This window comes from Oncorhynchus kisutch, unplaced genomic scaffold (assembly GCF_002021735.2).
Source record: "Oncorhynchus kisutch isolate 150728-3 unplaced genomic scaffold, Okis_V2 scaffold1417, whole genome shotgun sequence".
NCBI classification, from domain to species: Eukaryota; Metazoa; Chordata; class Actinopteri; order Salmoniformes; family Salmonidae; genus Oncorhynchus; species Oncorhynchus kisutch.
Window position 1 is genome coordinate 5,001 of NW_022263362.1, and position 27,334 is coordinate 32,334.

At 51.0% G+C, this 27,334-nt stretch overlaps 1 protein-coding gene across 1 annotated transcript in view; it reads right to left on the bottom strand.

Moving 5' to 3' along the window:
* The window catches only part of LOC116366235 (potassium voltage-gated channel subfamily H member 4-like), a gene marked incomplete at its 3' end in the record, with an annotated part of 57,296 nt that overhangs the window by 1,621 nt on the left and 28,341 nt on the right, over window positions 1-27,334 (bottom strand). The window contains exons 5-6 of the mRNA XM_031818468.1: window positions 26,699-27,094; window positions 91-290 (exon numbers count right to left, since the gene is read on the bottom strand). Coding sequence (XP_031674328.1) covers window positions 91-290; window positions 26,699-27,094 — 596 coding nt within the window. The remainder of the gene's footprint in view (window positions 1-90; window positions 291-26,698; window positions 27,095-27,334) is intronic.

The window sequence follows — 27,334 nt, forward strand, 5'->3', positions numbered from 1 at the left end:
TGTATGGCCGTAAACTAAAATGACAGAGACAGATTGTAACCTTTGACCTGTTCACAGCCTGAGGTCAGATCATAAAACCTGGTAGCTCACCTCGCTGACGTCGATGCCGTTGTTGACAGACCAGGTGGTCTGGAAGCACTCCATCATGCGTTGTTCCAGGGCCTTGGGCAGCCCGTGGACCCGGATGAAGTCCTTCAGGTCCTTGGTACGTGTGTGGTAGAGGGAGCGCCGAGAGTACATCCTCTGGATGATGGCTGTCACGTTACCGAATACCACAGCATGCATCAGGGCTGGGGGAGAGGTGGAGGGGTGGAGAGGGAGGGGTGGAGAGGGAGGGGGAGAGAGGGAGGGGGAGAGAGGGAGGGGTGGAGGGGTGGAGAGGGAGTGGTGGAGGGGTGGAGAGGGAGGGTTGGAAGGGTGGAGAGGGAGTGGTGGAGGGGTGGAGAGGGAGGGTTGGAAGGGTGGAGAAGCAGAGGTGGAGGGGCGGAGAAGCAGAGGTGGAGGGGCGGAGAAGCAGAGGTGGAGGGGCGGAGAGGGAGAGGTGGAGGGGTGGAGAGGGAGAGGTGGAGAGGAAAGGGGAGGAGAGGGAGGGGTGGAGAAGGAGAGGTGGAGGGGTGGAGAGGAAGAGGGGAGGGGAGCGGTGGGAGGGTGGAGAAGGAGAGGTGGAGGGGTGGAGAGGGAGGGGTGGAGAGGGAGGGGTGGAGGGGTGGAGAGGGAGGGGTGGAGAATGAGAGGTGGAGGGGTGGAGAGGGAGTGGTGGAGAGGTGGCAGGTGGAGAGGGAGTGGTGGAGGGTTGGAGAGGAAGAGGGGAGGGGAGGGGTGGAGAGGGAGGGGTGGAGAGGTGGCGGGTGGAGAGGAAGAGGGGAGGGGTGGAGGGTTGGAGAGGAAGAGGGGAGGGTGGGGTGGAAAAGGAGAGGTGGAGGGGTGGAGAGGGAGGGGTGGAGAAGGAGAGGTGTGGAGGGTTGGAGAGGAAGAGGGGAGGGGAGGGGTGGGGTGGAAGGGTGGAGAAGGAGAGGTGGAGGGGTGGAGAGGGAGGGGTGGGTGGAGGGGTGGAGAGGGAGGGGTGGAGAGGGAGTGGTGGAGGGTTGGACAGGAAGAGGGAGGGGTGGAGGGGTTGAGATGCAGGGGTTGAGAGGGAGAGGGGTTGAGAAGGAGAGGTGGAGGGGTGGCGGGGTGGAGAGGGAGAGGGGTTGAGAAGGAGAGGTGGAGGGGGTGGCGGGGTGGAGAGGGAGAGGGGTTGAGAAGGAGAGGTGGAGGGGTGGCGGGGTGGAGGGGTTGAGAGGGAGAGGGGTGGAGGGGTTGAGAGGGAGAGGGGTGACGGGGTTGAGAGGGAGAGGGGTGGAGGGGTTGAGAGGGAGAGGGAGAGGGAGAGGGGTGGAGGAGTTAAGAGGGAGAGGGGTGGAGGGGTTGAGAGGGAGAGGGGTGGAGGGGTTGAGAGGGAGAGGGAGAGGGGTGGAGGGGTTGAGAAGGAGAGGTGGAAGGGTGGCGGGTGGAGAGGGAGAGGGGTTGAGAGGGAGAGGGAGATGGGTTGAGAGGGAGAGGGGTGGAGGGGTTGAGAAGGAGAGGTGGAAGGGTGGCGGGTGGAGAGGGAGAGGGGTGAAGAGGGAAAGGGGTTGAGAAGGAGAGGTGGAGGGGTGGCGGGGTGGAGAGGGAGAGGGGTTGAGAAGGAGAGGTGGAGGGGTGGCAGGGTGGAGAGGGAGAGGGGTTGAGAGGGAGAGGGGTGGAGGGGTTGAGAGGGAGAGGGAGAGGGGTGGAGGGGTTGAGAGGGAGAGGGGTGGAGGGGTTGAGAGGGAGAGGGGTGGAGGGGTTGAGAGGGAGAGGGAGAGGGGTGGAGGGGTTGAGAGGGAGAGGGGTGGAGGGGTTGAGAGGGAGAGGGTGGAGGGGTTGAGAGGGAGAGGGGTGGAGGGGTTGAGAGGGAGAGGGGTGGAGGGGTTGAGAAGGAGAGGTGGAAGGGTGGCGGGTGGAGAGGGAGAGGGTGGAGAGGGAGAGGGGTTGAGAGGGAGATGGGTTGAGAGGGAGAGGGGTGGAGGGGTTGAGAAGGAGAGGTGGAAGGGTGGCGGGTGGAGAGGGGTGGAGAGGGAGAGGGGTTGAGAGGGAGAGGGGTGGAGGGGTTGAGAAGGAGAGGTGGAAGGGTGGCGGGTGGAGAGGGAGAGGGGTGGAGAGGGAGAGGGGTGGAGAGGGAGAGGTGGAAGAGTGGTTGATTGTCTTCACTGGTTCAGCACAGTGCTAATTTGATGGAATTGTTGTTGATCAATTACTGGACAATTTATATTGTTGTACAGTTAGTGGATTCATTCATACAGCCATCCCTCCCTCCTTCCTTCCTTCATCCCACCCTCCATCCGTCCATCCCACCCTCCCTCCCTCCCTCCCTCCCTCCATCCATTCATCCATCCATTTTTGTTTTCTACAGTAATCTCTAAGGATGTGGTCTGAGTTGCAACCCTTTCCAGGGCTCAGACTGGCACAATCTTGGCATCAAAGTGCTTCCTAACTGGCATCCTGCTCTGCCCAGCTGCCTCCGTTGCCATAGCGACATGTCACGGTGTGTCCCTGACACTAGACTGTTTTGGGAGGCAATCCTCAGTTAATCAGAGAGCAAGCTGAGCATGAGAGGCTTCTAACTCTCAACATATTTATTTTGCTGACAGACCTCTTCCAATCTGTCGTCTGTGTGTGGACCACTGGCCTCCTACTAGCTACAGACCTGAAGTCAACATCACATCAACATCACCTCAACATCATGTCAACATCACCTCAACATCATGTCAACATCACATCAACATCACCTCAACATCAACATAACCTCAATGTCACATCAACATAACCTCAACATCACATCAACATAACATCAACATCACCTCAACATCACGTCAACATAACTTCAACATTATGTCAACATCCCATCAACATCACATCAACATAACATCAACATTATGTCAACACCACATCAACATAACTTCAACATCATATCAACATCACATCAACATATCAAACATCGCGTCAACATCACATCAACATATCAAACATCGCGTCAACATCACGTCATCATCATGCAAATCAGTGAGTCAGTGTGTCTCACCTCCTAACAGTGAGTCAGTGTGTCTGACCTCCTAACAGTGAGTCAGTGTGTCTCACCACCTAACAGTGAGTCAGTGTGTCTCACCTCCTAACAGTGAGTCAGCGTGTCTCACCTCCTAACAGTGAGTCAGCGTGTCTGACCTCCTAACAGTGAGTCCGCGTGTCTCACCTCCTAACAGTGAGTCAGTGTGTCTCACCTCCTAACAGTGAGTCAGTGTGTCTCACCTCCTAACAGTGAGTCAGTGTGTCTCACCTCCTAACAGTGAGTCAGTGTGTCTCACCTCCTAACAGTGAGTCAGTGTGTCTCACCTCGTAACAGTGAGTCAGTGTGTCTCACCTCCTAACAGTGAGTCAGTGTGTCTCACCTAACAGTGAGTCAGCGTGTCTCACCTCCTAACAGTGAGTCAGTGTGTCTCACCTCCTAACAGTGAGTCAGTGTGTCTCACCTCCTAACAGTGAGTCAGTGTGTCTCACCTCCTAACAGTGAGTCAGTGTGTCTCACATCCTAACAGTGAGTCAGTGTGTCTCACCTCCTAACAGTGAGTCAGTGTGTCTCACCTCCTAACAGTGAGTCAGTGTGTCTCACCTCCTAACAGTGAGTCAGTGTGTCTCACCTCCTAACAGTGAGTCAGTGTGTCTGACCTCCTAACAGTGAGTCAGTGTGTCTCACCTCCTAACAGTGAGTCAGTGTGTCTCACCTCCTAACAGTGAGTCAGCGTGTCTCACCTCCTAACAGTGAGTCAGTGTGTCTCACCTCCTAACAGTGAGTCAGTGTGTCTCACCTCCTAACAGTGAGTCATTGTGTCTCACCTCCTAACAGTGAGTCAGTGTGTCTCACCTCCTAACACTGAGTCAGTGTGTCTCACCTCCTAACACTGAGTCAGCGTGTCTCACCTCCTAACAGTGAGTCAGCATGTCTCACCTCCTAACAGTGAGTCAGTGTGTCTCACCTCCTAACAGTGAGTCAGTGTGTCTCACCTCCTAACAGTGAGTCAGTGTGTCTCACCTCCTAACAGTGAGTCAGCGTGTCTCACCTCCTAACAGTGAGTCAGCATGTCTCACCTCCTAACAGTGAGTCAGCGTGTCTCACCTCCTAACAGTGAGTCAGTGTGTCTCACCTCCTAACACTGAGTCAGTGTGTCTCACCTCCTAACACTGAGTCAGTGTGTCTCACCTCCTAACAGTGAGTCAGTGTGTCTCACCTCCTAACAGTGAGTCAGCATGTCTCACCTCCTAACAGTGAGTCAGCGTGTCTCACCTCCTAACAGTGAGTCAGCGTGTCTCACCTCCTAACACTGAGTCAGTGTGTCTCACCTCCTAACACTGAGTCAGTGTGTCTCACCTCCTAACAGTGAGTCAGTGTGTCTCACCTCCTAACAGTGAGTCAGCGTGTCTCACCTCCTAACAGTGAGTAAGTGTGTCTCACCTCCTAACAGTGAGTCAGTGTGTCTCACCTCCTAACAGTGAGTCAGTGTGTCTCACCTCCTAACAGTGAGTCAGTGTGTCTCACCTCCTAACAGTGAGTCAGTGTGTCTCACCTCCTAACAGTAGGTCAGTGTGTCTCACCTCCTAACAGTGAGTCAGTGTGTCTCACCTCCTATTTTTTTTATTTTTTTTATTTCACCTTTATTTAACCAGGTAGGCTAGTTGAGAACACCTTTATTTAACCAGGTAGGCTAGTTGAGAACACCTTTATTTAACCAGGTAGGCTAGTTGAGAACAAGTTCTCATTTGCAACTGCGACCTGGCCAAGATAAAGCATAGCAGTGTGAGCATACAACAAAGAGTTACACATGGAGTAAACAATTAACAAGTCAATAACACAGTAGAAAACGAAGGGGGGGTCTATATACAATGTGTGCAAAAGGCATGAGGAGGTAGGCAAATAATTACAATTTTGCAGATTAACACTGGAGTGATAAAAGATCAGATGGTCATGTACAGGTAGAGATATTGGTGTGCAGAAGAGCAGAAAAGTAAATTAATAAAAACAGTATGGGGATGAGGTAGGTGAAAAGGGTGGGCTATTTACCAATAGACTATGTACAGCTGCAGCGATCGGTTAGCTGCTCAGATAGCTGATGTTTGAAGTTGGTGAGGGAGATAAAAGTCTCCAACTTCAGCGATTTTTGCAATTCGTTCCAGTCACAGGCAGCAGAGTACTGGAACGAAAGGCGGCCAAATGAGGTGTTGGCTTTAGGGATGATCAGTGAGATACACCTGCTGGAGCGCGTGCTACGGATGGGTGTTGCCATCGTGACCAGTGAGCTGAGATAAGGCGGAGCTTTACCTAGCATAGACTTGTAGATGACCTGGAGCCAGTGGGTCTGGCGACGAATATGTAGCGAGGGCCAGCCGACTAGAGCATACAAGTCGCAGTGGTGGGTAGTATAAGGTGCTTTAGTGACAAAACGGATGGCACTGTGATAGACTGCATCCAGTTTGCTGAGTAGAGTGTTGGAAGCCATTTTGTAGATGACATCGCCGAAGTCGAGGATTGGTAGGATAGTCAGTTTTACTAGGGTAAGCTTGGCGGCTTGAGTGAAGGAGGCTTTGTTGCGGAATAGAAAGCCGACTCTTGATTTGATTTTCGATTGGAGATGTTTGATATGAGTCTGGAAGGAGAGTTTGCAGTCTAGCCAGACACCTAGGTACTTATAGACGTCCACATATTCTAGGTCGGAACCATCCAGGGTGGTGATGCTAGTCGGGCATGCAGGTGCAGGCAGCGACCGGTTGAAAAGCATGCATTTGGTTTTACTAGCGTTTAAGAGCAGTTGGAGGCCACGGAAGGAGTGTTGTATGGCATTGAAGCTTGTTTGGAGGTTAGATAGCACAGTGTCCAAAGATGGGCCGAAAGTATATAGAATGGTGTCGTCTGCGTAGAGGTGGATCAGGGAATCGCCCGCAGCAAGAGCAACATCATTGATATACACAGAGAAAAGAGTCGGCCCGAGAATTGAACCCTGTGGCACCCCCATAGAGACTGCCAGAGGACCGGACAGCATGCCCTCCGATTTGACACACTGAACTCTGTCTGCAAAGTAATTGGTGAACCAGGCAAGGCAGTCATCCGAAAAACCGAGGCTACTGAGTCTGCCGATAAGAATATGGTGATTGACAGAGTCGAAAGCCTTGGCAAGGTCGATGAAGACGGCTGCACAGTACTGTCTTTATCGATGGCGGTTATGATGTCGTTTAGTACCTTGAGTGTGGCTGAGGTGCACCCATGACCGGCTCGGAAACCAGATTGCACAGCGGAGAAGGTACGGTGGGATTCGAGATGGTCAGTGACCTGTTTGTTGACTTGGCTTTCGAAGACCTTAGATAGGCAGGGCAGGATGGATATAGGTCTGTAACAGTTTGGGTCCAGGGTGTCTCCCCCTTTGAAGAGGGGGATGACTGCGGCAGCTTTCCAATCCTTGGGGATCTCAGACGAGATGAAAGAGAGGTTGAACAGGCTGGTAATAGGGGTTGCGACAATGGTGGCAGATAGTTTCAGAAATAGAGGGTCCAGATTGTCAAGCCCAGCTGATTTGTACGGGTCCAGGTTTTGCAGCTCTTTCAGAACATCTGCTATCTGGATTTGGGTAAAGGAGAACCTGGAGAGGCTTGGGCGAGGAGCTGCGGGGGGGGCGGAGCTGTTGGCCGAGGTTGAAGTAGCCAGGCGGAAGGCATGGCCAGCCGTTGAGAAATGCTTATTGAAGTTTTCGATAATCATGGATTTATCAGTGGTGACCGTGTTACCTAGCCTCAGTGCAGTGGGCAGCTGGGAGGAGGTGCTCTTGTTCTCCATGGACTTCACAGTGTCCCAGAACTTTTTGGAGTTGGAGCTACAGGATGCAAACTTCTGCCTGAAGAAGCTGGCCTTAGCTTTCCTGACTGACTGCGTGTATTGGTTCCGGACTTCCCTGAACAGTTGCATATCACGGGGACTATTCGATGCTATTGCAGTCCGCCACAGGATGTTTTTGTGCTGGTCGAGGGCAGTCAGGTCTGGGGTGAACCAAGGGCTGTATCTGTTCTTAGTTCTGCATTTTTTGAACGGAGCATGCTTATCTAAAATGGTGAGGAAGTTACTTTTAAAGAATGACCAGGCATCCTCAACTGACGGGATGAGGTCAATGTCCTTCCAGGATACCCGGGCCAGGTCGATTAGAAAGGCCTGCTCACAGAAGTGTTTTAGGGAGCGTTTGACAGTGATGAGGGGTGGTCGTTTGACTGCGGCTCCGTAGCGGATACAGGCAATGAGGCAGTGATCGCTGAGATCCTGGTTGAAGACAGCGGAGGTGTATTTGGAGGGCCAGTTGGTCAGGATGACGTCTATGAGGGTGCCCTTGTTTACAGAGTTAGGGTTGTACCTGGTGGGTTCCTTGATGATTTGTGTGAGATTGAGGGCATCTAGCTTAGATTGTAGGAGTGGCGGGGTGTTAAGCATATCCCAGTTTAGGTCACCTAACAGAACAAACTCTGAAGCTAGATGGGGGGCGATCAATTCACAAATGGTGTCCAGGGCACAGCTGGGAGCTGAGGGGGGTCGGTAGCAGGCGGCAACCGTGAGAGACTTATTTCTGGAGAGAGTAATTTTCAAAATTAGTAGTTCGAACTGTTTGGGTATGGACCTGGAAAGTATGACATTACTTTGCAGGCCATCTCTGCAGTAAACTGCAACTCCTCCCCCTTTGGCAGTTCTATCTTGACGGAAGATGTTATAGTTGGGTATGGAAATCTCTGAATTTTTGGTGGCCTTCCTGAGCCAGGATTCAGACACAGCAAGGACATCAGGGTTAGCAGAGTGTGCTAAAGCAGTGAGTAAGACAAACTTAGGGAGGAGGCTTCTGATGTTGACATGCATGAAACCAAGGCTTTTTCGAACACAGAAGTCAACAAATGAGGGTGCCTGGGGACATGCAGGGCCTGGGTTTACCTCCACATCACCCGCGGAACAGAGAAGGAGTAGTATGAGGGTGCGGCTAAAGGCTATCAAAACTGGTCGCCTAGAGCGTTGGGGACAGAGAATAAGAGGAGCAGGTTTCTGGGCATGGTAGAATATATTCAGGGCATAATGCGCAGACAGGGGTATGGTGGGGTGCGGGTACAGTGGAGGTAAGCCCAGGCACTGGGTGATGATGAGATTGGTTGTATCTCTGGACATGCTGGTAGTAATGGGTGAGGTCACCGCATGTGTGGGAGGTGGGACAAAGGAGTTATCAGGGGTATGAAGAGTGGAACTAGGGGCTCCATTGTGAACTAAAACAATGATAACTAACCTGAACAACAGTATACAAGGCATATTGACATTTGAGAGAGACATACAGCGAGGCATACAGTAATCACAGGTGTTGAATTGGGAAAGCTAGCTAAAACAGTAGGTGAGACAACAGCTAATCAGCTAGCACAACAACAGCAGGTAAAATGGCGTAGACTAGGCAACGGGGCCAACAGATAAAACAAACAAGCAGAATGGAGTACCGTGATTTATGGACAGTCCAGCGTGCATCAGCTATGTAGCCAAGAGATCAGTGTCCAGGGGGCAGCGGTGGATGGGGAAGGGAAGCTGGACTGGCGAGTGTTATCCAGGTAAAAAAAAACGAACAATGACTAAATAGCTTGTAGCTAGTTAGCTGGTTAGCTTCTGGAGGTTCTTGAGTGTGTTCTAAAAATAAATAAAAAATAATAGCGATTCCGTATCACATTGGGTGAGGCAGGTTTCCGGAAGGTATAAACAAATTAAAAGTCAAAAGAGATAGAAAGTAAGTATGGGTCCGGTGGGCGTTTGGGACGCGGCGATTCAGGCGGTTAGCAGGCCTGTGCTAACAAGCTAACAGTTTGTAGGCCCGGGCTAGACAAGGTAGCAGTTAGCGGACCGGAGCTGGACAAGCTAGCAGTTAGCAGGCCGAATTAGCAAGCAGGGAGATAGCGAGGGCTAGAGAGTTAGCCTTTGGGGGACGTCGCGATGGGGTGAGTCTGTTTATTCCTCTTCATGCGGTGACATCGATAGACCGGTCGTGGGCCCGGGTATTGTAGCTCAGGAGTATGCTACGGTGGTAGCGCAGGCCGGGCTAGCTTCAAGCTAAGTGGGTGGAAACGCTAGCCAGGGGTAATCATCCGGGGTTGCGGTTTAGCTAGATAGCTAGTTGTGAAGATCCAGCGTATTTGGAAGCTTAGGTTTAGCAAAATGTTTTTAAAGGGATAGCTATGTAAAAAACGAAAAATATGTTAAAAAAAACGAAAAATATGTAAAAAACGAAAAATAAACAAAATATAAACAAAATATACAGGGACACGACACGACAGGACGACTTACTGCTACGCCATCTTGGAATCACTCCTAACAGTGAGTCAGTGTGTCTCACCTCCTAACAGTGAGTCAGCGTGTCTCACCTCCTAACAGTGAGTCAGCGTGTCTCACCTCCTAACAGTGAGTCAGCGTGTCTCACCTCCTAACAGTGAGTCAGCATGTCTCACCTCCTAACAGTGAGTCAGCGTGTCTCACCTCCTAACAGTGAGTCAGCGTGTCTCACCTCCTAACAGTGAGTCAGTGTGTCTCACCTCCTAACAGTGAGTCAGTGTGTCTCACCTCCTAACAGTGAGTCAGTGTGTCTCACCTCCTAACAGTGAGTCAGCGTGTCTCACCTCCTAACAGTGAGTCAGCGTGTCTCACCTCCTAACAGTGAGTCAGTGTGTCTCACCTCCTAACAGTGAGTCAGTGTGTCTCACCTCCTAACAGTGAGTCAGTGTGTCTCACCTCCTAACAGTGAGTCAGTGTGTCTCACCTCCTAACAGTGAGTCAGTGTGTCTCACCTCCTAACAGTGAGTCAGTGTGTCTCACCTCCTAACAGTGAGTCAGTGTGTCTCACCTCCTAACAGTGAGTCAGTGTGTCTCACCTCCTAACAGTGAGTCAGTGTGTCTCACCTCCTAACAGTGAGTCAGTGTGTCTCACCTCCTAACAGTGAGTCAGTGTGTCTCACCTCCTAACAGTGAGTCAGTGTGTCTCACCTCCTAACAGTGAGTCAGTGTGTCTCACCTAACAGTGAGTCAGCGTGTCTCACCTCCTAACAGTGAGTCAGTGTGTCTCACCTCCTAACAGTGAGTCAGTGTGTCTCACCTCCTAACAGTGAGTCAGTGTGTCTCACCTCCTAACAGTGAGTCAGTGTATCTCACATCCTAACAGTGAGTCAGTGTGTCTCACCTCCTAACAGTGAGTCAGTGTGTCTCACCTCCTAACAGTGAGTCAGTGTGTCTCACCTCCTAACAGTGAGTCAGTGTGTCTCACCTCCTAACAGTGAGTCAGTGTGTCTCACCTCCTAACAGTGAGTCAGTGTGTCTGACCTCCTAACAGTGAGTCAGTGTGTCTCACCTCCTAACAGTGAGTCAGTGTGTCTCACCTCCTAACAGTGAGTCAGCGTGTCTCACCTCCTAACAGTGAGTAAGTGTGTCTCACCTCCTAACAGTGAGTAAGTGTGTCTCACCTCCTAACAGTGAGTCAGTGTGTCTCACCTCCTAACAGTGAGTCAGTGTGTCTCACCTCCTAACAGTGAGTCAGTGTGTCTCACCTCCTAACAGTGAGTCAGTGTGTCTCACCTCCTAACAGTGAGTCAGTGTGTCTCACCTCCTAACAGTGAGTCAGTGTGTCTCACCTCCTAACAGTGAGTCAGCGTGTCTCACCTCCTAACAGTGAGTCAGCGTGTCTCACCTCCTAACAGTGAGTCAGCGTGTCTCACCTCCTAACAGTGAGTCAGCGTGTCTCACCTCCTAACAGTGAGTCAGTGTGTCTCACCTCCTAACAGTGAGTCAGCATGTCTCACCTCCTAACAGTGAGTCAGCGTGTCTCACCTCCTAACAGTGAGTCAGCGTGTCTCACCTCCTAACAGTGAGTCAGCGTGTCTCACCTCCTAACACTGAGTCAGTGTGTCTCACCTCCTAACAGTGAGTCAGTGTGTCTCACCTCCTAACAGTGAGTCAGTGTGTCTCACCTCCTAACAGTGAGTCAGTGTGTCTCACCTCCTAACAGTGAGTCAGTGTGTCTCACCTCCTAACAGTGAGTCAGTGTGTCTCACCTCCTAACAGTGAGTCAGTGTGTCTCACCTCCTAACAGTGAGTCAGTGTGTCTCACCTCCTAACAGTGAGTCAGTGTGTCTCACCTCCTAACAGTGAGTCAGCGTGTCTCACCTCCTAACAGTGAGTCAGCGTGTCTCACCTCCTAACAGTGAGTCAGTGTGTCTCACCTCCTAACAGTGAGTCAGTGTGTCTCACCTCTAACAGTGAGTCAGTGTGTCTCACCTCCTAACAGTGAGTCAGTGTGTCTCACCTCCTAACAGTGAGTCAGTGTGTCTCACCTCCTAACAGTGAGTCAGTGTGTCTCACCTCCTAACAGTGAGTCAGTGTGTCTCACCTCCTAACAGTGAGTCAGTGTGTCTCACCTCCTAACAGTGAGTCAGTGTGTCTCACCTCCTAACAGTGAGTCAGTGTGTCTCACCTCCTAACAGTGAGTCAGTGTGTCTCACCTCCTAACAGTGAGTCAGTGTGTCTCACCTCCTAACAGTGAGTCAGTGTGTCTCACCTCCTAACAGTGAGTCAGTGTGTCTCACCTCCTAACAGTGAGTCAGTGTGTCTCACCTCCTAACAGTGAGTCAGTGTGTCTCACCTCCTAACAGTGAGTCAGTGTGTCTCACCTCCTAACAGTGAGTCAGTGTGTCTCACCTAACAGTGAGTCAGCGTGTCTCACCTCCTAACAGTGAGTCAGTGTGTCTCACCTCCTAACAGTGAGTCAGTGTGTCTCACCTCCTAACAGTGAGTCAGTGTGTCTCACCTCCTAACAGTGAGTCAGTGTATCTCACATCCTAACAGTGAGTCAGTGTGTCTCACCTCCTAACAGTGAGTCAGTGTGTCTCACCTCCTAACAGTGAGTCAGTGTGTCTCACCTCCTAACAGTGAGTCAGTGTGTCTCACCTCCTAACAGTGAGTCAGTGTGTCTCACCTCCTAACAGTGAGTCAGTGTGTCTCACCTCCTAACAGTGAGTCAGTGTGTCTGACCTCCTAACAGTGAGTCAGTGTGTCTCACCTCCTAACAGTGAGTCAGTGTGTCTCACCTCCTAACAGTGAGTCAGCGTGTCTCACCTCCTAACAGTGAGTAAGTGTGTCTCACCTCCTAACAGTGAGTCAGTGTGTCTCACCTCCTAACAGTGAGTCAGTGTGTCTCACCTCCTAACAGTGAGTCAGTGTGTCTCACCTCCTAACAGTGAGTCAGTGGTGTCTCACCTCCTAACAGTGAGTCAGTGTGTCTCACCTCCTAACAGTGAGTCAGTGTGTCTCACCTCCTAACAGTGAGTCAGTGTGTCTCACCTCCTAACAGTGAGTCAGCGTGTCTCACCTCCTAACAGTGAGTCAGCGTGTCTCACCTCCTAACAGTGAGTCAGCATGTCTCACATCCTAACAGTGAGTCAGCATGTCTCACCTCCTAACAGTGAGTCAGCGTGTCTCACCTCCTAACAGTGAGTCAGCATGTCTCACCTCCTAACAGTGAGTCAGCATGTCTCACCTCCTAACAGTGAGTCAGCGTGTCTCACCTCCTAACAGTGAGTCAGCGTGTCTCACCTCCTAACACTGAGTCAGTGTGTCTCACCTCCTAACAGTGAGTCAGTGTGTCTCACCTCCTAACAGTGAGTCAGTGTGTCTCACCTCCTAACAGTGAGTCAGTGTGTCTCACCTCCTAACAGTGAGTCAGTGTGTCTCACCTCCTAACAGTGAGTCAGCGTGTCTCACCTCCTAACAGTGAGTCAGCATGTCTCACCTCCTAACAGTGAGTCAGCATGTCTCACCTCCTAACAGTGAGTCAGCATGTCTCACCTCCTAACAGTGAGTCAGTATGTCTCACCTCCTAACAGTGAGTCAGCATGTCTCACCTCCTAACAGTGAGTCAGCGTGTCTCACCTCCTAACAGTGAGTCAGCATGTCTCACCTCCTAACAGTGAGTCAGTATGTCTCACCTCCTAACAGTGAGTCAGCATGTCTCACCTCCTAACAGTGAGTCAGCGTGTCTCACCTCCTAACAGTGAGTCAGCGTGTCTCACCTCCTAACAGTGAGTCAGCATGTCTCACCTCCTAACACTGAGTCAGTGTGTCTCACCTCCTAACAGTGAGTCAGTGTGTCTCACCTCCTAACAGTGAGTCAGTGTGTCTCACCTCCTAACAGTGAGTCAGTGTGTCTCACCTCCTAACAGTGAGTCAGTGTGTCTCACCTCCTAACAGTGAGTCAGTGTGTCTGACCTCCTAACAGTGAGTCAGTGTGTCTCACCTCCTAACAGTGAGTCAGTGTGTCTCACCTCCTAACAGTGAGTCAGCGTGTCTCACCTCCTAACAGTGAGTAAGTGTGTCTCACCTCCTAACAGTGAGTCAGTGTGTCTCACCTCCTAACAGTGAGTCAGTGTGTCTCACCTCCTAACAGTGAGTCAGTGTGTCTCACCTCCTAACAGTGAGTCAGTGTGTCTCACCTCCTAACAGTGAGTCAGTGTGTCTCACCTCCTAACAGTGAGTCAGTGTGTCTCACCTCCTAACAGTGAGTCAGTGTGTCTCACCTCCTAACAGTGAGTCAGCGTGTCTCACCTCCTAACAGTGAGTCAGCGTGTCTCACCTCCTAACAGTGAGTCAGCGTGTCTCACCTCCTAACAGTGAGTCAGCGTGTCTCACCTCCTAACAGTGAGTCAGTGTGTCTCACCTCCTAACAGTGAGTCAGCATGTCTCACCTCCTAACAGTGAGTCAGCGTGTCTCACCTCCTAACAGTGAGTCAGCGTGTCTCACCTCCTAACAGTGAGTCAGCGTGTCTCACCTCCTAACAGTGAGTCAGTGTGTCTCACCTCCTAACAGTGAGTCAGTGTGTCTCACCTCCTAACAGTGAGTCAGTGTGTCTCACCTCCTAACAGTGAGTCAGTGTGTCTCACCTCCTAACAGTGAGTCAGTGTGTCTCACCTCCTAACAGTGAGTCAGTGTGTCTCACCTCCTAACAGTGAGTCAGTGTGTCTCACCTCCTAACAGTGAGTCAGTGTGTCTCACCTCCTAACAGTGAGTCAGTGTGTCTCACCTCCTAACAGTGAGTCAGCGTGTCTCACCTCCTAACAGTGAGTCAGCGTGTCTCACCTCCTAACAGTGAGTCAGTGTGTCTCACCTCCTAACAGTGAGTCAGTGTGTCTCACCTCTAACAGTGAGTCAGTGTGTCTCACCTCCTAACAGTGAGTCAGTGTGTCTCACCTCCTAACAGTGAGTCAGTGTGTCTCACCTCCTAACAGTGAGTCAGTGTGTCTCACCTCCTAACAGTGAGTCAGTGTGTCTCACCTCCTAACAGTGAGTCAGTGTGTCTCACCTCCTAACAGTGAGTCAGTGTGTCTCACCTCCTAACAGTGAGTCAGTGTGTCTCACCTCCTAACAGTGAGTCAGTGTGTCTCACCTCCTAACAGTGAGTCAGTGTGTCTCACCTCCTAACAGTGAGTCAGTGTGTCTCACCTCCTAACAGTGAGTCAGTGTGTCTCACCTCCTAACAGTGAGTCAGTGTGTCTCACCTCCTAACAGTGAGTCAGTGTGTCTCACCTCCTAACAGTGAGTCAGTGTGTCTCACCTCCTAACAGTGAGTCAGTGTGTCTCACCTAACAGTGAGTCAGCGTGTCTCACCTCCTAACAGTGAGTCAGTGTGTCTCACCTCCTAACAGTGAGTCAGTGTGTCTCACCTCCTAACAGTGAGTCAGTGTGTCTCACCTCCTAACAGTGAGTCAGTGTGTCTCACCTCCTAACAGTGAGTCAGTGTGTCTCACCTCCTAACAGTGAGTCAGTGTGTCTCACCTCCTAACAGTGAGTCAGTGTGTCTCACCTCCTAACAGTGAGTCAGTGTGTCTCACCTCCTAACAGTGAGTCAGTGTGTCTCACCTCCTAACAGTGAGTCAGTGTGTCTCACCTCCTAACAGTGAGTCAGTGTGTCTCACCTCCTAACAGTGAGTCAGTGTGTCTCACCTCCTAACAGTGAGTCAGCGTGTCTCACCTCCTAACAGTGAGTCAGTGTGTCTCACCTCCTAACAGTGAGTCAGTGTGTCTCACCTCCTAACAGTGAGTCAGTGTGTCTCACCTCCTAACAGTGAGTCAGTGTGTCTCACCTCCTAACAGTGAGTCAGTGTGTCTCACCTCCTAACAGTGAGTCAGTGTGTCTCACCTCCTAACAGTGAGTCAGTGTGTCTCACCTCCTAACAGTGAGTCAGCGTGTCTCACCTCCTAACAGTGAGTCAGCGTGTCTCACCTCCTAACAGTGAGTCAGCATGTCTCACACCCTAACAGTGAGTCAGCATGTCTCACCTCCTAACAGTGAGTCAGCGTGTCTCACCTCCTAACAGTGAGTCAGCATGTCTCACCTCCTAACAGTGAGTCAGCATGTCTCACCTCCTAACAGTGAGTCAGCGTGTCTCACCTCCTAACAGTGAGTCAGCGTGTCTCACCTCCTAACAGTGAGTCAGTGTGTCTCACCTCCTAACAGTGAGTCAGTGTGTCTCACCTCCTAACAGTGAGTCAGTGTGTCTCACCTCCTAACAGTGAGTCAGTGTGTCTCACCTCCTAACAGTGAGTCAGTGTGTCTCACCTCCTAACAGTGAGTCAGCGTGTCTCACCTCCTAACAGTGAGTCAGCATGTCTCACCTCCTAACAGTGAGTCAGCATGTCTCACCTCCTAACAGTGAGTCAGCATGTCTCACCTCCTAACAGTGAGTCAGTATGTCTCACCTCCTAACAGTGAGTCAGCATGTCTCACCTCCTAACAGTGAGTCAGCGTGTCTCACCTCCTAACAGTGAGTCAGCATGTCTCACCTCCTAACAGTGAGTCAGTATGTCTCACCTCCTAACAGTGAGTCAGCATGTCTCACCTCCTAACAGTGAGTCAGCGTGTCTCACCTCCTAACAGTGAGTCAGCGTGTCTCACCTCCTAACAGTGAGTCAGCGTGTCTCACCTCCTAACAGTGAGTCAGTGTGTCTCACCTCCTAACAGTGAGTCAGCATGTCTCACCTCCTAACAGTGAGTCAGTGTGTCTCACCTCCTAACAGTGAGTCAGTGTGTCTCACCTCCTAACAGTGAGTCAGTGTGTCTCACCTCCTAACAGTGAGTCAGTGTGTCTCACCTCCTAACAGTGAGTCAGTGTGTCTCACCTCCTAACAGTGAGTCAGTGTGTCTCACCTCCTAACAGTGAGTCAGCATGTCTCACCTCCTAACAGTGAGTCAGCATGTCTCACCTCCTAACAGTGAGTCAGCATGTCTCACCTCCTAACAGTGAGTCAGCATGTCTCACCTCCTAACAGTGAGTCAGCATGTCTCACCTCCTAACAGTGAGTCAGCGTGTCTCACCTCCTAACAGTGAGTCAGCGTGTCTCACCTCCTAACAGTGAGTCAGCGTGTCTCACCTCCTAACAGTGAGTCAGCGTGTCTCACCTCCTAACAGTGAGTCAGTGTGTCTCACCTCCTAACAGTGAGTCAGTGTGTCTCACCTCCTAACAGTGAGTCAGTGTGTCTCACCTCCTAACAGTGAGTCAGTGTGTCTCACCTCCTAACAGTGAGTCAGTGTGTCTCACCTCCTAACAGTGAGTCAGCATGTCTCACCTCCTAACAGTGAGTCAGTGTGTCTCACCTCCTAACAGTGAGTCAGTGTGTCTCACCTCTAACAGTGAGTCAGTGTGTCTCACCTCCTAACAGTGAGTCAGCATGTCTCACCTCCTAACAGTGAGTCAGCATGTCTCACCTCCTAACAGTGAGTCAGCATGTCTCACCTCCTAACAGTGAGTCAGCGTGTCTCACCTCCTAACAGTGAGTCAGTGTGTCTCACCTCCTAACAGTGAGTCAGTGTGTCTCACCTCCTAACAGTGAGTCAGTGTGTCTCACCTCCTAACAGTGAGTCAGTGTGTCTCACCTCCTAACAGTGAGTCAGTGTGTCTCACCTCCTAACAGTGAGTCAGTGTGTCTCACCTCCTAACAGTGAGTCAGTGTGTCTCACCTCCTAACAGTGAGTCAGTGTGTCTCACCTCCTAACAGTGAGTCAGTGTGTCTCACCTCCTAACAGTGAGTCAGTGTGTCTCACCTCCTAACAGTGAGTCAGTGTGTCTCACCTCCTAACAGTGAGTCAGTGTGTCTCACCTCCTAACAGTGAGTCAGTGTGTCTCACCTCCTAACAGTGAGTCAGTGTGTCTCACCTCCTAACAGTGAGTCAGTGTGTCTCACCTCCTAACAGTGAGTCAGTGTGTCTCACCTCCTAACAGTGAGTCAGTGTGTCTCACCTCCTAACAGTGAGTCAGTGTGTCTCACCTCCTAACAGTGAGTCAGTGTGTCTCACCTCCTAACAGTGAGTCAGTGTGTCTCACCTCCTAACAGTGAGTCAGTGTGTCTCACCTCCTAACAGTGAGTCAGTGTGTCTCACCTCCTAACAGTGAGTCAGTGTGTCTCACCTCCTAACAGTGAGTCAGTGTGTCTCACCTCCTAACAGTGAGTCAGTGTGTCTCACCTCCTAACAGTGAGTCAGTGTGTCTCACCTCCTAACAGTGAGTCAGTGTGTCTCACCTCCTAACAGTGAGTCAGTGTGTCTCACCTCCTAACAGTGAGTCAGTGTGTCTCACCTCCTAACAGTGAGTCAGTGTGTCTCACCTAACAGTGAGTCAGCGTGTCTCACCTCCTAACAGTGAGTCAGTGTGTCTCACCTCCTAACAGTGAGTCAGTGTGTCTCACCTCCTAACAGTGAGTCAGTGTGTCTCACCTCCTAACAGTGAGTCAGTGTGTCTCACCTCCTAACAGTGAGTCAGTGTGTCTCACCTCCTAACAGTGAGTCAGTGTGTCTCACCTCCTAACAGTGAGTCAGCATGTCTCACCTCCTAACAGTGAGTCAGCATGTCTCACCTCCTAACAGTGAGTCAGCATGTCTCACCTCCTAACAGTGAGTCAGTGTGTCTCACCTCCTAACAGTGAGTCAGCGTGTCTCACCTCCTAACAGTGAGTCAGTGTGTCTCACCTCCTAACAGTGAGTCAGTGTGTCTCACCTCCTAACAGTGAGTCAGTGTGTCTCACCTCCTAACAGTGAGTCAGTGTGTCTCACCTCCTAACAGTGAGTCAGTGTGTCTCACCTCCTAACAGTGAGTCAGTGTGTCTCACCTAACAGTGAGTCAGCGTGTCTCACCTCCTAACAGTGAGTCAGTGTGTCTCACCTCCTAACAGTGAGTCAGTGTGTCTCACCTCCTAACAGTGAGTCAGTGTGTCTCACCTCCTAACAGTGAGTCAGTGTGTCTCACCTCCTAACAGTGAGTCAGTGTGTCTCACCTCCTAACAGTGAGTCAGTGTGTCTCACCTCCTAACAGTGAGTCAGTGTGTCTCACCTCCTAACAGTGAGTCAGTGTGTCTCACCTCCTAACAGTGAGTCAGTGTGTCTCACCTCCTAACAGTGAGTCAGTGTGTCTCACCTCCTAACAGTGAGTCAGTGTGTCTCACCTCCTAACAGTGAGTCAGTGTGTCTCACCTCCTAACAGTGAGTCAGCATGTCTCACCTCCTAACAGTGAGTCAGCGTGTCTCACCTCCTAACAGTGAGTCAGTGTGTCTCACCTCCTAACAGTGAGTCAGTGTGTCTCACCTCCTAACAGTGAGTCAGTGTGTCTCACCTCCTAACAGTGAGTCAGTGTGTCTCACCTCCTAACAGTGAGTCAGTGTGTCTCACCTCCTAACAGTGAGTCAGTGTGTCTCACCTCCTAACAGTGAGTCAGTGTGTCTCACCTCCTAACAGTGAGTCAGTGTGTCTCACCTCCTAACAGTGAGTCAGTGTGTCTCACCTCCTAACAGTGAGTCAGTGTGTCTCACCTCCTAACAGTGAGTCAGTGTGTCTCACCTCCTAACAGTGAGTCAGCATGTCTCACCTCCTAACAGTGAGTCAGCATGTCTCACCTCCTAACAGTGAGTCAGCGTGTCTCACCTCCTAACAGTGAGTCAGTGTCTCACCTCCTAACAGTGAGTCAGTGTGTCTCACCTCCTAACAGTGAGTCAGTGTGTCTCACCTCCTAACAGTGAGTCAGTGTGTCTCACCTCCTAACAGTGAGTCAGTGTGTCTCACCTCCTAACAGTGAGTCAGTGTGTCTCACCTCCTAACAGTGAGTCAGTGTGTCTCACCTCCTAACAGTGAGTCAGTGTGTCTCACCTCCTAACAGTGAGTCAGTGTGTCTCACCTCCTAACAGTGAGTCAGTGTGTCTCACCTCCTAACAGTGAGTCAGTGTGTCTCACCTCCTAACAGTGAGTCAGTGTGTCTCACCTCCTAACAGTGAGTCAGCATGTCTCACCTCCTAACAGTGAGTCAGCATGTCTCACCTCCTAACAGTGAGTCAGTGTGTCTCACCTCCTAACAGTGAGTCAGTGTGTCTCACCTCCTAACAGTGAGTCAGTGTGTCTCACCTCCTAACAGTGAGTCAGTGTGTCTCACCTCCTAACAGTGAGTCAGTGTGTCTCACCTCCTAACAGTGAGTCAGTGTGTCTCACCTCCTAACAGTGAGTCAGTGTGTCTCACCTCCTAACAGTGAGTCAGTGTGTCTCACCTCCTAACAGTGAGTCAGTGTGTCTCACCTCCTAACAGTGAGTCAGTGTGTCTCACCTCCTAACAGTGAGTCAGTGTGTCTCACCTCCTAACAGTGAGTCAGTGTGTCTCACCTCCTAACAGTGAGTCAGTATGTCTCACCTCCTAACAGTGAGTCAGCATGTCTCACCTCCTAACAGTGAGTCAGCGTGTCTCACCTCCTAACAGTGAGTCAGCGTGTCTCACCTCCTAACAGTGAGTCAGCGTGTCTCACCTCCTAACAGTGAGTCAGTGTGTCTCACCTCCTAACAGTGAGTCAGCGTGTCTCACCTCCTAACAGTGAGTCAGTGTGTCTCACCTCCTAACAGTGAGTCAGTGTGTCTCACCTCCTAACAGTGAGTCAGTGTGTCTCACCTCCTAACAGTGAGTCAGTGTGTCTCACCTCCTAACAGTGAGTCAGTGTGTCTCACCTCCTAACAGTGAGTCAGTGTGTCTCACCTCCTAACAGTGAGTCAGTGTGTCTCACCTCCTAACAGTGAGTCAGCATGTCTCACCTCCTAACAGTGAGTCAGCATGTCTCACCTCCTAACAGTGAGTCAGCATGTCTCACCTCCTAACAGTGAGTCAGCGTGTCTCACCTCCTAACAGTGAGTCAGCGTGTCTCACCTCCTAACAGTGAGTCAGCGTGTCTCACCTCCTAACAGTGAGTCAGTGTGTCTCACCTCCTAACAGTGAGTCAGCATGTCTCACCTCCTAACAGTGAGTCAGCATGTCTCACCTCCTAACAGTGAGTCAGTGTGTCTCACCTCCTAACAGTGAGTCAGTGTGTCTCACCTCCTAACAGTGAGTCAGTGTGTCTCACCTCCTAACAGTGAGTCAGTGTGTCTCACCTCCTAACAGTGAGTCAGTGTGTCTCACCTCCTAACAGTGAGTCAGTGTGTCTCACCTCCTAACAGTGAGTCAGTGTGTCTCACCTCCTAACAGTGAGTCAGTGTGTCTCACCTCCTAACAGTGAGTCAGCGTGTCTCACCTCCTAACAGTGAGTCAGCATGTCTCACCTCCTAACAGTGAGTCAGCATGTCTCACCTCCTAACAGTGAGTCAGCGTGTCTCACCTCCTAACAGTGAGTCAGCGTGTCTCACCTCCTAACAGTGAGTCAGTGTGTCTCACCTCCTAACAGTGAGTCAGTGTGTCTCACCTCCTAACAGTGAGTCAGCGTGTCTCACCTCCTAACAGTGAGTCAGCGTGTCTCACCTCCTAACAGTGAGTCAGCGTGTCTCACCTCCTAACAGTGAGTCAGTGTGTCTCACCTCCTAACAGTGAGTCAGTGTGTCTCACCTCCTAACAGTGAGTCAGTGTGTCTCACCTCCTAACAGTGAGTCAGTGTGTCTCACCTCCTAACAGTGAGTCAGTGTGTCTCACCTCCTAACAGTGAGTCAGTGTGTCTCACCTCCTAACAGTGAGTCAGTGTGTCTCACCTCCTAACAGTGAGTCAGTGTGTCTCACCTCCTAACAGTGAGTCAGTGTGTCTCACCTCCTAACAGTGAGTCAGTGTGTCTCACCTCCTAACAGTGAGTCAGCATGTCTCACCTCCTAACAGTGAGTCAGTGTGTCTCACCTCCTAACAGTGAGTCAGCGTGTCTCACCTCCTAACAGTGAGTCAGTGTGTCTCACCTCCTAACAGTGAGTCAGTGTGTCTCACCTCCTAACAGTGAGTCAGTGTGTCTCACCTCCTAACAGTGAGTCAGTGTGTCTCACCTCCTAACAGTGAGTCAGTGTGTCTCACCTCCTAACAGTGAGTCAGTGTGTCTCACCTCCTAACAGTGAGTCAGTGTGTCTCACCTCCTAACAGTGAGTCAGTGTGTCTCACCTCCTAACAGTGAGTCAGTGTGTCTCACCTCCTAACAGTGAGTCAGTGTGTCTCACCTCCTAACAGTGAGTCAGTGTGTCTCACCTCCTAACAGTGAGTCAGTGTGTCTCACCTCCTAACAGTGAGTCAGTGTGTCTCACCTCCTAACAGTGAGTCAGTGTGTCTCACCTCCTAACAGTGAGTCAGTGTGTCTCACCTAACAGTGAGTCAGTGTGTCTCACCTCCTAACAGTGAGTCAGTGTGTCTCACCTCCTAACAGTGAGTCAGTGTGTCTCACCTCCTAACAGTGAGTCAGTGTGTCTCACCTCCTAACAGTGAGTCAGTGTGTCTCACCTCCTAACAGTGAGTCAGTGTGTCTCACCTCCTAACAGTGAGTCAGTGTGTCTCACCTCCTAACAGTGAGTCAGTGTGTCTCACCTCCTAACAGTGAGTCAGTGTGTCTCACCTCCTAACAGTGAGTCAGTGTGTCTCACCTCCTAACAGTGAGTCAGTGTGTCTCACCTCCTAACAGTGAGTCAGCATGTCTCACCTCCTAACAGTGAGTCAGTGTGTCTCACCTCCTAACAGTGAGTCAGTGTGTCTCACCTCTAACAGTGAGTCAGTGTGTCTCACCTCCTAACAGTGAGTCAGTGTGTCTCACCTCCTACACAGTGAGTCAGTGTCTGTCCACACTCCCTAACAGTGAGTCAGTGGTCTCCACCTCCTAACATGGCGTGCCGTGTGTCTCACCTCCTAACAGTGAGTTCCAGTGGTCTCACCTCCTAACAGTGAGTCAGTGCATGTCTCACCTCCTAACAGTGAGTCAGTGTTGTCTCACCTCCCCATAACAGTGAGTCAGTGTTGTCTCACTTCCTAACAGTGAGTCAGTCTGTGGTCTCACCTCCCTAACAGTGAGTCAGTGTGTCTCACCTCCTAACAGTGAGTCAGTGTGTCTCACCTCCTAACAGTGAGTCAGTGCTGTCTCTTATACACTCCTAGATGTGTATAAGAGACAGTGAGTCAGTGTGTCTCACCTCCTAACAGTGAGTCAGTGTGTCTCAACTCCCTAACAGTGAGGCAGTGTGTCTCACCTCCTAACAGTGAGTCAGTGTGTCTCACCCTAACAGTGAGTCAGTGTGTCTCACCTCCTAACAGTGAGTCAGTGTGTCTCACCTCCTAACAGTGAGTCAGGTGTCTCACCTCCTAACAGTGAGTCAGTGTGTCTCACCTCCTAACAGTGAGTCAGTGTGTCTCACATCCTAACAGTGAGTCAGTGTGTCTCACCTCCTAACAGTGAGTCAGTGTGTCTCACCTCCTAACAGTGAGTCAGTGTGTCTCACCTCCTAACAGTGAGTCAGTGTGTCTCACCTCCTAACAGTGAGTCAGTGTGTCTGACCTCCTAACAGTGAGTCAGTGTGTCTCACCTCCTAACAGTGAGTCAGTGTGTCTCACCTCCTAACAGTGAGTCAGCGTGTCTCACCTCCTAACAGTGAGTCAGTGTGTCTCACCTCCTAACAGTGAGTCAGTGTGTCTCACCTAACAGTGAGTCAGCGTGTCCACCTCCTAACAGTGAGTCAGCATGTCTCACCTCCTAACAGTGAGTCAGCGTGTCTCACCTCCTAACAGTGAGTCCGGTGTCTCACCTCCTAACAGTGAGTCAGTGTGTCTCACCTCCTAACAGTGAGTCAGTGTGTGTCTCACCTCCTAACAGTGAGTCAGTGTTGTCTTGTCTCACCTCCTAACAGTGAGTCAGTGTGTCTCACCTCCTAACAGTGAGTCAGTGTGTCTCACCTCCTAACAGTGAGTCAGGTGTCTGACCTCCTAACAGTGAGTCAGTGTGTCTCACCTCCTAACAGTGAGTCAGTGTGTCTCACCTCCTAACAGTGAGTCAGTGTGTCTCACCTCCTAACAGTGAGTCGTGTGTCTCACCTCCTAACAGTGAGTCAGCATGTCTCACCTCCTAACAGTGAGTCAGTGTGTCTCACCTCCTAAACAGTGAGGTCAGTGTGTCTCACCTCTAACAGTGAGTCAGTGTGTCTCACCTCCTAACAGGAGTCAGTGTGTCTCACCTCCTAACAGTGAGCAGTGCTGGTCTCACCTCCTAACAGTGAGTCAGTGTGTCTCACCTCCTAACAGTGAGTCAGTGTGTCTCACCTCCTAACAGTGAGTCAGTGTGTCTCACCTCCTAACAGTGAGTCAGTGTGTCTCACCTCCTAACAGTGAGTCAGTGTGTCTCACCTCCTAACAGTGAGTCAGTGTGTCTCACCTCCTAACAGTGAGTCAGGTGTCTCACCTCCTAACAGTGAGTCAGTGTGTCTCACCTCCTAACAGTGAGTCAGTGTGTCTCACCTAACAGTGAGTCAGCGTGTCTCACCTCCTAACAGTGAGTCAGTGTGTCTCACCTCCTAACAGTGAGTCAGTGTGTCTCACCTCCTAACAGTGAGTCAGTGTGTCTCACCTCTTAACAGTGAGTCAGTGTGTCTCACATCCTAACAGTGAGTCAGTGTGTCTCACCTCCTACAGTGAGTCAGTGTGTCTCACCTCCTAACAGTGAGTCAGTGTGTCTCACCTCCTAACAGTGAGTCAGTGTGTCTCACCTCCTAACAGTGAGTCAGTGTTGTCTGACCTCCTAACAGTGAGTCAGTGTGTCTCACCTCCTAACAGTGAGTCAGTGTGTCTCACCTCCTAACAGTGAGTCAGCGTGTCTCACCTCCTAACAGTGAGTCAGTGTGTCTCACCTCCTAACAGTGAGTCAGTGTGTCTCACCTAACAGTGAGTCAGCGTGTCTCACCTCCTAACAGTGAGTCAGCATGTTCACCTCCTAACAGTGAGTCAGCGTGTCTCACCTCCTAACAGTGAGTCAGTGTGTCTCACCTCCTAACAGTGAGTCAGTGTGTCTCACCTCCTAACAGTGAGTCAGTGTGTCTCACCTCCTAACAGTGAGTCAGTGTGTCTCACCTCCTAACAGTGAGTCAGTGTGTTCACCTCCTAACAGTGAGTCAGTGTGTCTCACCTCCTAACAGTGAGTCAGTGTGTCTGACTCCCTAACAGTGAGTCAGTGTGTCTCACCTCCTAACAGTGAGTCAGTGTGTCTCACTTCCTAACAGTGAGTCAGCGTGTCTCACCTCCTAACAGTGAGTCAGTGTGTCTCACCTAACAGTGAGTCAGTGTCTCACCTAACAGTGAGTCAGCGTGTCTCACCTCCTAACAGTGAGTCAGCATGTCTCACCTCCTAACAGGGAGTCAGCGTGTCTCACCTCCTCTAACAGTGAGTCAGGTGTCTCACCTCCTAACAGTGAGTCAGCGTGTCTCACCTCCTAACAGTGAGTCAGTGTGTCTCACCTCCTAACAGTGAGTCAGTGTGTCTCACCTCCTAACAGTGAGTCAGTGTTGTCTCACCTCCTAACAGTGAGTCGTGTGTCTCACTTCTATCAGTGAGTCAGTGTGGTTCACACCCTCCTAACAGTGAGTCAGTGTGTCTGACCTCCTAACAGTGAGTCAGTGTGTCTCCACCTCCTAACAGTGAGTCAGTGTGTCTCACCTCCTAACAGTGAGTCAGTGTGTCTCACCTCCTAACAGTGAGTCAGTGTGTCTCACCTCCTAACAGTGAGTCAGTGTGTCTCACCTCCTAACAGTGAGTCAGTGTGTCTCACCTCCTATCAGTGAGTCAGTGTGTCTCACCTCCTAACAGTGAGTCAGTGTGTCTGACCTCCTAACAGTGAGTCAGTGTGTCTCACCTCCTAACAGTGAGTCAGTGTGTCTCACCTCCTAACAGTGAGTCAGTGTGTCTCACCTCCTAACAGTGAGTCAGCGTGTCTCACCTCCTAACAGTGAGTCAGCGTGTCTGACCTCCTAACAGTGAGTCTGCGTGTCTACACCTCCTAACAGTGAGTCAGCGTGTCTCGACCTCCTAACAGTAAGTCAGCGTGTCTGACCTCCTAACAGTGAGTCAGCGTGTCTGACCTCCTAACAGTGAGTCAGTGTGTCGAACTCCTAACTGAGTTCCAAGGGGGGGGCCTACAGTGAGTCAGCGTGTCTCACCTCCTAACAGTGAGTCAGTGTGTCTCACCTCCTAACAGTGAGTCAGTGTGTCTCACCTAACAGTGAGTCAGCGTGTCTCACCTCCTAACAGTGAGTCAGCATGTCTCACCTCCTAACAGTGAGTCAGCGTGTCTCACCTCCTAACAGTGAGTCAGTGTGTCTCACCTCCTAACAGTGAGTCAGTGTGTCTCACCTCCTAACAGTGAGTCAGTGTGTCTCACCTCCTAACAGTGAGTCAGTGTGTCTCACCTCCTAACAGTGAGTCAGTGTGTCTCACCTCCTAACAGTGAGTCAGTGTGTCTCACCTCCTAACAGTGAGTCAGTGTGTCTGACCTCCTAACAGTGAGTCAGTGTGTCTCACCTCCTAACAGTGAGTCAGTGTGTCTCACTTCCTAACAGTGAGTCAGCGTGTCTCACCTCCTAACAGTGAGTCAGTGTGTCTCACCTAACAGTGAGTCAGTGTCTCACCTAACAGTGAGTCAGCGTGTCTCACCTCCTAACAGTGAGTCAGCATGTCTCACCTCCTAACAGTGAGTCAGCGTGTCTCACCTCCTAACAGTGAGTCAGTGTGTCTCACCTCCTAACAGTGAGTCAGCGTGTCTCACCTCCTAACAGTGAGTCAGTGTGTCTCACCTCCTAACAGTGAGTCAGTGTGTCTCACCTCCTAACAGTGAGTCAGTGTGTCTCACCTCCTAACAGTGAGTCAGTGTGTCTCACTTCTATCAGTGAGTCAGTGTGTCTCACCTCCTAACAGTGAGTCAGTGTGTCTGACCTCCTAACAGTGAGTCAGTGTGTCTCACCTCCTAACAGTGAGTCAGTGTGTCTCACCTCCTAACAGTGAGTCAGTGTGTCTCACCTCCTAACAGTGAGTCAGCGTGTCTCACCTACTAACAGTGAGTCAGCGTGTCTGACCTCCTAACAGTGAGTCTGCGTGTCTCACCTCCTAACAGTGAGTCAGCGTGTCTGACCTCCTAACAGTAAGTCAGCGTGTCTGACCTCCTAACAGTGAGTCAGCGTGTCTGACCTCCTAACAGTGAGTCAGCGTGTCTCACCTCCTAACAGTGAGTCAGCGTGTCTGACCTCCTAACAGTGAGTCAGCATGTCTGACCTCCTAACAGTGAGTCAGCGTGTCTCACCTCCTAACAGTGAGTCAGCGTGTCTCACCTCCTATGAGCATGGTGCAGATGGAGAAGATCTTCTCTGAGTCGGTGTTGGCTGAGACGTTTCCGAAGCCCACGCTGGTCAGACTGCTCAGAGCGAAGTAAAGAGACGTCACGTAGGAGCTCCTCACTGACGGCCCGCCTCCTAGCGCCGCCCCCGAGGCCCCTGAGCCATTCACCTGGCTCCGCCCCGCCTCGCTGACGTTCCATTGGCCGGAGCTGAAGGAGGAAGAGAAATCCTGTCCAATCGGCTCTGACCCTGATGTGTTCCAGTGATTGTAATTGGCTGCCAACCCATTCGTTCTAGAAGTGTGCAGCGAATCAGTGACTCCAAGGAACGAGGTTAAAGGTGACAGGAAGTAAGGGGTGTCGAGACGTTTTGCCAGTTCATGAAGCCAGCCTGGGGAGATTAGAGAACAGTGTTAATATTTATATCACTTAGTAGAAATGTCACAGTCATGCAAATTCTCCTGCAGTTATTTAATGACCTTTAAGTAGATTGCTGCATGAACATGTGAACCAGACACCACGGACCCAAAGGACAGTGATTATTTGTGTGTGTGTGTGTGTGTGTGTGTGAGTGTGAGTATGTGTGTGTGTGTGTGTGTGTGTGTGTGTATGTGTGTGTGTGTGTGTGTGT